Source organism: Octodon degus, unplaced genomic scaffold (assembly GCF_000260255.1).
Source record: "Octodon degus isolate 3935 unplaced genomic scaffold, OctDeg1.0 scaffold00014, whole genome shotgun sequence".
NCBI classification, from domain to species: Eukaryota; Metazoa; Chordata; class Mammalia; order Rodentia; family Octodontidae; genus Octodon; species Octodon degus.
Genome location: NW_004524590.1, coordinates 18,154,677 through 18,164,141, shown reverse-complemented (window position 1 = coordinate 18,164,141; position 9,465 = coordinate 18,154,677). Strand labels below are relative to the sequence as shown.

The following is a 9,465-nucleotide window of genomic DNA, read 5'->3' as shown; positions in this document are numbered from 1 at the left end:
CACACATATAAACATTTTATTTTAATAATACTCTATGACTTCAATTTAATCATTCCATTATGAAAATTTCTTAATTGAAGATAGAATATTTCTTTAAAACTCTAAATTAAACAGAGCTTTATCAATTAAATTTATAGCAATAAAACCATAGAAATACATCATTTTTCATTTTATAATACTTCCCCTTCAAAACTTATCATGTTTTTCACATTTTTAAAATACAAGGCACCTAATGCTATGAAAGAATATGGTATGTACTGTGCCAGAGCTTTTCTCTAATATTTATTCTCTTTAAAATTCCACCAAATCTGCATGAACATACTTGCTACATAAACATTTTTTCTGTGTAATTTGTGACATTCTACAAAACTCAAAAATATAATCTGTGCCTCTTACCAGCTGCTCCTGTTAAGCATCTTACCTGTCAGAAACACTGCTCTACATACTTAGATGATTTCTTGAAAACATTTTTATAATATAGTCCAGCATTTAACAAATATGTGAAAATAAAGTCTTCAGAATATTAGGATTTTAATCCTTGATTAATCAAATGATTTCTTCAACTCAAGTTCTTGAGATATGTAAGGCAGGGCAGTCCCTTAGATGGACCGTGGTCTGGAACATCCTACAACTGCAGTGGTATGCACACAGCGACACAGCAAAGTACTCCATTATGAAAATGAAGAAAAGATATGAGGAAAATATACTTTAGAGTTTCAAAGAACTGAAACTGTTATTTTTCAGTCTAGGCACTGAAACATTTTTCTATAAAAACTTGCCAGAGATTGTCTCTTCGCTGTAATATCCCATCACCAGGCTAAAAAAAAGCAGAACAAAAAATAATCATTAGATTAAATTTTCATAGTTTTAATCTTCTATAGTTTATACTTTGAAAGGCAAATTACAGTGGTACCTCAGTTCCAGAACTTACTTCTTCCCATGATTATGGTTCAAACATTGAACTTAACCACTGAACTTGATCTTAGTATTGAAAGATACGCATCATATATATAGGGGCTCTGAACTGGGAAAACATCAAGTAGCATTATTCTACATGGCTCAGAAATTAACATTTACTTAGCTGTAAAAATATAAATAATAAAAATCTATCTGAAATTATGCAAATAACTACATAAGAGGGGGTGGAAAGAAAGTTGTAGGGTTGAGAGGCAGGCTCATCTACTGGATGGGAACAGAGATCCTCATCCAGCTGAGTGACAGTCATTGAGGATACCCAATGTGGAGAAATCATAAAGAAAAATATAAACACAGCGTGCAAAGATAGAGGAAGGTAAATACCAAAAGAATCACCTAAGAGTTTAAAGTGATTTCCTCAGAGTGGGGAGAAGAATGAAAGCAAGATGGCAGGACAGGGGAGGGCGGGTCGGAGAAACCTGCTTGCACAAGAAGTCTGGCAGAGCCAGAACGCAAGCTGTGCAAGGGCAACCACTTGGCAACAACTACTACATTAAAAAACCCAGAGGACTGGGGGATGCTGCTCAGTGGTAGAACCTTATCCAACATGTGTGAGACAGTAGGCTCAATCCCTATCACCAAGGAAAGAGAAAACCCACCCAAGAAAAACAAGAAGCCAAGATTAATTAGCCTTAGTTTGAAGTCAAATTCCAACTGGGTTTTTTGTTTTTGTTTTCTTTTTCAGACGGGACCTTCCTACATAGTTCATGCTGGAACTCACCATGGTGCTCACAGTAATCCTCCTGACTCAGCCTCTTACAGGCATATACTGCCACACCCTTGAGGAAAATTTACCACGAAACTTAAGACTCAGAGCCAAAGTGAGTGTTGACACTAATTGTACAATATTCTAGGTGGGTAGGGAAAACCTAGCTTCAGTTGGAAAACATTTCAATAGAAACCTCATAGAACTAGCTCAGTAGGAAGGGACCCAAACCTCCAGAATTCTAGTGATTTACTGTGCTCTATTATTCTAAATGAATAATCAGTTTTATACCTGCCAAAGATATATACTGGATTTCAAGCATTTATTGCAAACCACTAACTATCATGTACTATTTCTGTCCTTTAAAAAATAAAAGACAGTACTTGAACCTTTTTTTTTTTTTTTGCAGAACCGGGGATTGAAATCACGTCCTTGCACTTGCCAGGGAAGCACTTATTCTACTGAGCCATCTCCCTGGCCCTAAAACTTTTAAAATGAGAAAATGTTCCTGAAACGTTGTTCAATGAAAACACAATCACAGAATCAGGATTCACAATTATCAGTTCAGAAAACGCTGGTTATATACTAAATTATTAATTTTTTTCTTTAATAGACAAAATATTTTTGTAAAGTGCATCATTAAAAAAAGATGACCCTTAGCAATAAAAATAACTGTTATAACTTACTGATCACTTAATTAGAGTCAGGCCCTAAATGACTCACCACGTATTTCACACTTGTAACAAGCTCATAAGGAAGTTTACCTACTGCCGCCACCAGTTCACAAACAGGAAAACTGAGGCATAAAGAGATTAAGAAATTTACACATAGCCACATAGCCAGCACAAACCTGGAATTAAAACACAGACACTCTGACCCCTGAGATTATATTGCCTTTAGGCTATATACCGCCACTCAAACATCAAATTATAACAATTTCGTTTTGATTATGACACCAACACCAAGCCCGGCTCACATACAAACCTGAAGTGCAGACAACAGCTAACTAGCTGCATCCTCCTGAGAAACCCCATGCAGCGGAATGAGACTCTCACACTGCTCACTGTCCTCTGGAGCTCTGAAGGAACAGCAAAAAAGCGTAACGCAGAATTAAAAGGGAATCCTCAAGACGATCTAGTATGCTTATCAAAGCTGTGAAGTCAGGATTTAAATCAGCTGTGGAAGCTCGAGTAGGGCAAGAGTCCGCACAATTTATCCTATGCTCTTTCTGTGTAAAATGTAAAAATGCATTCTCTGATTTTGCAGGACTGCAAACTGAACTCAGGCCCTGTGCACTAAGCTACATTCTTGAGCCTGTTCTTTACACTTTACTTTGAGACAGGGTCTCCCAGAGTGTTGGTTTTAAAAGTGTGTCTCTATGTCCAATTTTATTCTCTCTTAAAAAGAAAAAAATTTTAAAAAGACAATCCAAGGAAATAACATATTCTCTTATGAATTATGCTCCAACTAGTAAGTTTTCTACATTAAATTCCTTATAGAAAAACAGTAAGCACTTTGGTTTTACCCATCAATCAAAGCATTTTCTTTTGTTTTGTTTTGTTGTTGTTTTTTTTTTTTTTTTTGTACTTTAGGGAATACAGCATGTTCAGGGTCTCACTACTAGATCAGACTTGTAGAGATCTGCCTGTTTACAGCCTCCCAAGAGCTGGGGTTACAGGTGGGCACCACCACACCCAGTCTCAACTGCCATCTCAGCACCCCCCGGGGACAGGGCCAGTACGGCAGGCCTGGGGATTGAACTCCCAGCCCCTGTGCCTGCTTGCAGGTGCTTTGATCCACTGAGCTATTTGGCCAGGCCTAGCATTTTTTTCTAAAAAGCAGCAATTAAAACTATTTTATGACTAGAAGAATTTGAGCAGAATTATTTTTTCCTGGCATAACATAAAAATAAATTATAAAGGGCTGGCCAAATAGCTCACTGGATTAAAGCGCCTGCTTAGGCAGACACAGGCTGGAAGTTCAATCCCCAAGCCTGCCATACCAGCCCCGCCTCCAGGGTGCACTGAGATGGCAACTGAGACTGGGCGTGGTGGCACATGTCTGTAATCCCTACACTTGGGAGGCTGCAAACAGGAGGATCACTACAAGTCCAATCTATGCAGTAAGACCCTGTACACCCTGTCCTAAATATGAAAAAATAAAAATTTTAAAAAATTATAATCTTTGGATAATTTCTTTTTTTCCATAATTTTATTGATACACAAATAGCAATGAGATAGTTTCAAATCAAATTGGTAGGACAGTTTCAATAATTAACACATTGCATACATTCTACCTAGTGGTTAATTGCTGTACAAGATGCAGACATGATATCCTACTTACAAACACCATTAGAACAAATCACTCTATTCATTAAGAGAATGTAACTATATATCTATCCTAACCAATTTGAATACACCGATACAAAATGGACATACATCTGTATACCCTTTTTTTGTTAAATTCCATTATTTGAATATTATAGGTGTGTAAACTCAGCAAAATATTCTAAAAGAGTCCAGTAGCCTCTTTGGATAATTTCTTACAAAATCTCTAAACTCCCTTTTCACTTAGGAAATCATTTGTAAAATTCTATGTGGAAAACTAAACTTACCTCTGTAGTCTATGTTTTCTGCATATAAAGGCAAAAATTCTTCTGATTCCTACCATCACAGGATCCCAATTATTATAATGGCACAAGAGAGTTGCAATAAAGAATGAAACAAACACAGGGATAGCGCCTGCAAAAAAGAGCCAAGAAAACTGCACCTAAAAATAAAATATCCAGGAAAAAATATCATTAAGGGAACTTTTCCCTTTAACATAAGTTTGCCATCTATGAAGAGTAAGCAGTTATAACACATTATTAAGTAATTTATTATTAAATACAAGAATTTAGGACTTCAACCTACAATTGCACTTGCCTAAATTACCAACAATGCTCCTTGCTTGGAAAACGTGAACGAGCCAAGCTGGCCTACTTCTCTCATTCGCTGGGCACAGTACGCCCAGAGGAAGAACATCTAAAAATTGGGGACGGGGAGATGGCTCAGTGGAATAAGTGCTTCCGGGCCTGAGTTCAATCCCCGGTTCCCCCCTGCAAAAAAAAAAAAAAAAAAGAAAAAGAAAAAGAATATCTAAAAATTGGCTTTATCCGTGGGGGCAGCCACACTTCACGTTTCTGCGTGATTATTGCCTGTCCTCAGATGGATTCCTCCCTGTCAGTTTCATCTCTAAAAACTCAGTTTAAAAAAAAATAAAAATAAAAATAAAAAATAAAAACTCAGTTTAAAAAAAATGTTATCCTGTACGTGCATTACGTTACAGCTCTTCAGACAGTAGTAAAACCACATGAAACTCTGAAGTACAACTTTTGCAAACTTATTAACTACCTGCAATAAATTCTGATCATGATACTCAAAGCTGGCTGGTTCAAATTATTTACTTACTAACAAATAAAAAAATACAATAAAACAAAATAATGACTAAGTAAAACCAAGATATATATGAATATTTCTACTAAAGAATGTTAGTCAGACAAGGAGCAAAACAAGCTTCAGTGAAAAACAGCACCTGATGTCACTAACTGCTACTCTAATCCATTATGTATCAGTGTTATCAAGAAAATTAAAAATGAGATGCTATAAAGTTACCAAAACAAAATACAGTTTACCTTCACCATCTAGACTCAGGCAGGTATCTAAAACACCTTTTAAAACTTGAGCTGATTAACTCCCAAGACTCAGGAGCAATATCACTGGTGGTCACTTTAAAAATAATGATGAAAATAGTAACTCTTATATTTTAAAAAGGGAAGAAAAACCATTCTTTTTGAGTTAAAAAAAGAAAAAGAAAAAGAAAAATACTTTAGATTTTATAGGCAGGACTCCCTCTTGTGGAAAATATACACCATTCCACTTAATGGCACTATTAATCAGAGTAAAGGGTTCTATGAGAACACCATCTTTTATGAGGTACTCACAATACATAACATAAGAACAATCACAGGCAATTTTTAACATGTATACCCCATTTGTATGATGCATGAACATGACGCTAAGCAGACCTAAAAACACCCCAGTAAGAGCAGTTACTAAGATAAACTAAAAAGCCTTCATTTAGTTGTTAAATTATTGGTAAACAAACTTTTCCTGGAACATCTGGCTGAATATTTAATAAGCTAGAAATACTAACACAGAATTATTTTTCAATTAATGAGAATACACATCACTGGGATTCTTCTTTTATCTCCCGAACTGCACAAATACCTAAAGAAAAACAGCTTTAACTACCAGATTATTACCTGTATGTGTCATAAACCTTTGGCCTTCAAGTATTCTCATCACTGTTGTTAGGTGCAGCTTACAAGGACTGCGTAAGGAGCTCACCTCCGTCTTTCAGCGTTAGGCAAAGGCACATCTGTTCCTCCTGCGACCCAAGGAGGCTTCCCTTCAAGGCTGGTAGCAGCACACATCTCTTTTCTGAGATGCCGACACTGCCAGCACCGACATTAGAATCCTGCCTCAGAGCAAGCTCCACCGGGGGGCAGGACGCCCGTGTCCTGAGATGAACGCCCGCTGAGCACTACAGTACTGATGCGGGGTGCGCTTCTGTAGTTGTACTGTCAGAATGTGAAGGAAGTTTAACATCTGCAGAGCTAACTCAGAGATGTGATAAAAGGTACCTCCTGCTCCACACTGCTGATTTATACCACAATCAATGTAAACTACAGTATTACATATAAAGGTACTGTCCTTAACCTACAAATTCAGAAAAAAAAGAAAAACTAAAAAATGCTTTTCTTTGTTTTTTTTTTTTTTTTTTTCTGGGTAGTAAAGCATCTTGGAGAAAAAAGGAATCAAAGTGTTGTTCATGTTTGTATTTGTTATAATTTAGACACATTCCTTAACTTTCATTAGATGTCTTAGTATCATACTTAAAAAAAACTAACAAATAGTTTGCCTTACCTTTTGCATACACATATCTGCAATTATGGACAGAGGTATTGTAAGGCTCAGGGCAAGGGTGCCTATCAGGGATGAGGTAAGAAAGCAGCCCCTGAAAAAAAAAAAAACTTGCACATTCAAAATATAATTTTAAGATTTTTTTCTCCTATAGTATAGGCTGGACAAATCAGGAAGACAGACGTTTAGACTGATACTCAAAACATACTATTAAAATGATTCCAAAGTTTATCTTCAAATAGTGAAAGTATAAATAAGTACAGAGTTCAAAGTACTTGATGCTATTTATGCAACTTTGAATACAGCTGAACACCCAACTTTGAACACTTTATATATGCAAAAAATTAAGTAGGTTTTACAGTTTTATAATACTTGATTAACAGAAAAAACAGCAGTATCAAGATCCTATTTTTTATTTATCTAACAATTGATCTAATCAAAAACTATTTTCTTTTTACACAAATTACCAGTGTTGCACCAAATTCTAATTAAAATATCCGCATAAAGTTTTGTGTAGTTGAGGGGCTGGGATGAGATGGCTCAGTGGAATATGTGCTTCCCTGCCAAGTGCAAGGGCCTGAGTTCAATCCCTGGTTCCGCAAAAAAAAAAAAAAAAATGTGTGTAGTTGAAAAAAAATATTATACTAAATAGAGACAGATGAACCATTTACAAAGAACAACACTTAGGCTTATATAAGAAGAAAGTAAATTATTATCATCTTTTAAAATTCAGCACGTATTTTTAGGTATTTATCATATAACGAACTATAATACAAAACCCAGTAGTACTAAAAACTTATTTGACTCGCTCCAGCTTTTCCCTAGTTACTAATAGTTGAATATTTGTTATCAATTAATTTTCAGGTTAGAAACAACAGAGTACCTAAAATGAATGTAATAAAAGGTATAGAAATGAATTGAGTAAAGAAACTGGTATTAAAAAGTTTTATATCAAGGAATACACAAATTATTAAAATATAAACTAATCTGTAATACTATATATAAGAGTGTAAGAGAAAGATTATCAAGAAAACAAACCAGGGATATAGCTCAGTGGCACAAGTGCCTGCCTGGAAAGTACAAGGTCCTGAGTTCAACTCTTGGTACCAAAAAGAAAAAAAAAAATTCTTTTCTTGAACTAGAAGTGTGAGAGAAGAGTGCAGGCAGAGGGCCAGCCAGATAGCTCAATAGACTAAAGCGCTTGCTTAGACAGGCACAGGAACCAGGGTTCAACCCCTGGCGTGACATGCTGGCCCTGCCCCTGGTGAGACGTGACTGAGACTGGGCGTGATGGCGCACGCCTGAATCCCAGTGCTTGGGAGGTTGAAAACAGGAGGATCACTATGAGTCCAATTCATGTAGTGAGACCCTGAAGACCACTAAATACATTAAAAAACAAAACAAAAAAAAAGTGCAGGCAGAGCCCGGAAGATCTCCTGGGAAAAGCTATCTGTGTAGTTGTCATTAGTGAGAAGAAACTACTTAGTAGTGTCATCTGGTATGTAATAAAATTCATTTGTGAATTTAAGCATAACTTGCATTTTTTCAAAATTCCTATTAGGAAAGTATAAACCTTTATACTCAAAAGGTCGCTCAAACTCCATACATGATACTATGTTCAAAGTGACTTGAAGCTTATCATAGTCAACATATTCAACAACAGTATCACAATATGTTAACATTTCAAATTAATCAGTTTATGATGTATCTGGTCCTGAAAACAAACAAAATGAAAAAGTGTAGGAACAGCCAAAGTAAACAACAGCCCCTAGCTTCTCCTATAGAATTCATAAATTAATACTTGGCATACACATGTCCTAAGTATCGATGTCCATTAGACAATGATTACTTTCACTGACAAGAGTGCTCAGCTTTCTAAAATACTCTGTATCATTCGTGCAAACATCTGTATTCACTTGCTCAGTATTTCGGAGCCCCTCCTGTACGTAAGGCACTACCTCTGCACAAGGGGCACAGAAAGGTTAAACACAAAGTCCCTGCTCTAAAAGAGTCAATGTTGGGAAACTGATAACTGCTATATTGCAGGAGAAAAAACAGAACGTACCACAACCACAGGAACTCTGAAAGAACCGTTCCAATAAGGCCATTAATGATAATGCACATTAACACCACTTTATTAGGGAACTCGAAGTCCTCAAATCCAGTATAATGAAGTAAAAAGAAACCTGGCCACAAGAGTAGCAGGTTAAATAGACCTACAAAACCTAAAAGTAGAAAAAGATAAAAATTAATAAATGATTTATTTCAATTTTCAAAGTTTATAATTCTTATTATTAGAAAACATTAGATTTTATACTAAGGACTCCAACAAATTTCCTTAACTGGAACTTTTTTTTTTTAAACGTATTTTGGGTGAGAACTTCCACCGCGCCTTTTGCCCCCCATATCCCACCAACCCCAGGCCCTGCAAGTGTGGGGGAGAGCTTCTGCTCTGTCCTGCGCCAGCCCGCAGCTCCAGGCCAGGCCCTCCACATGAGAGAGGCACTTCCCCGTGTTCTCCAGACCCCCTCCCACCGCCGAGACCCAGCGCAGCCTGCCATCTGAGTTAAGAACTGCTGCTGCGCTCTTGGGAGTCCTGCAGACCCACCAAAACACAACACTGGTGAGTGTGTTGGAGAGCTTCTGGGCTCTCTAGCCCCCGCTCCTCATACCCCTCCAGACCCAGCCCAGACCTAGCATACAGACTTGAGGTAAAACCCTGGAGCTAAAGTCCCCGTAGTGAGAGACTAGGGTCAAAATCACATAGCTAATCCAGGAACAGATCATCTAACCAGAGGTGTACAGCAGGCCCACCTCCAA

The 9,465-nt window shown here is 37.0% G+C and overlaps 1 protein-coding gene across 1 annotated transcript in view; it reads right to left on the bottom strand.

Annotated features, from left to right (window-relative positions):
- Positions 1-789: 789 nt before the first annotated feature.
- The window catches only part of Slc35f5 (solute carrier family 35 member F5), a gene marked incomplete at its 5' end in the record, with an annotated part of 44,136 nt that continues 35,460 nt past the window's right edge, over positions 790-9,465 (bottom strand). Inside the window, 5 exons of the mRNA XM_023709686.1 lie at positions 790-817; positions 2,666-2,759; positions 4,296-4,450; positions 6,649-6,739; positions 8,711-8,870. Coding sequence (XP_023565454.1) covers positions 2,684-2,759; positions 4,296-4,450; positions 6,649-6,739; positions 8,711-8,870 — 482 coding nt within the window. The remainder of the gene's footprint in view (positions 818-2,665; positions 2,760-4,295; positions 4,451-6,648; positions 6,740-8,710; positions 8,871-9,465) is intronic.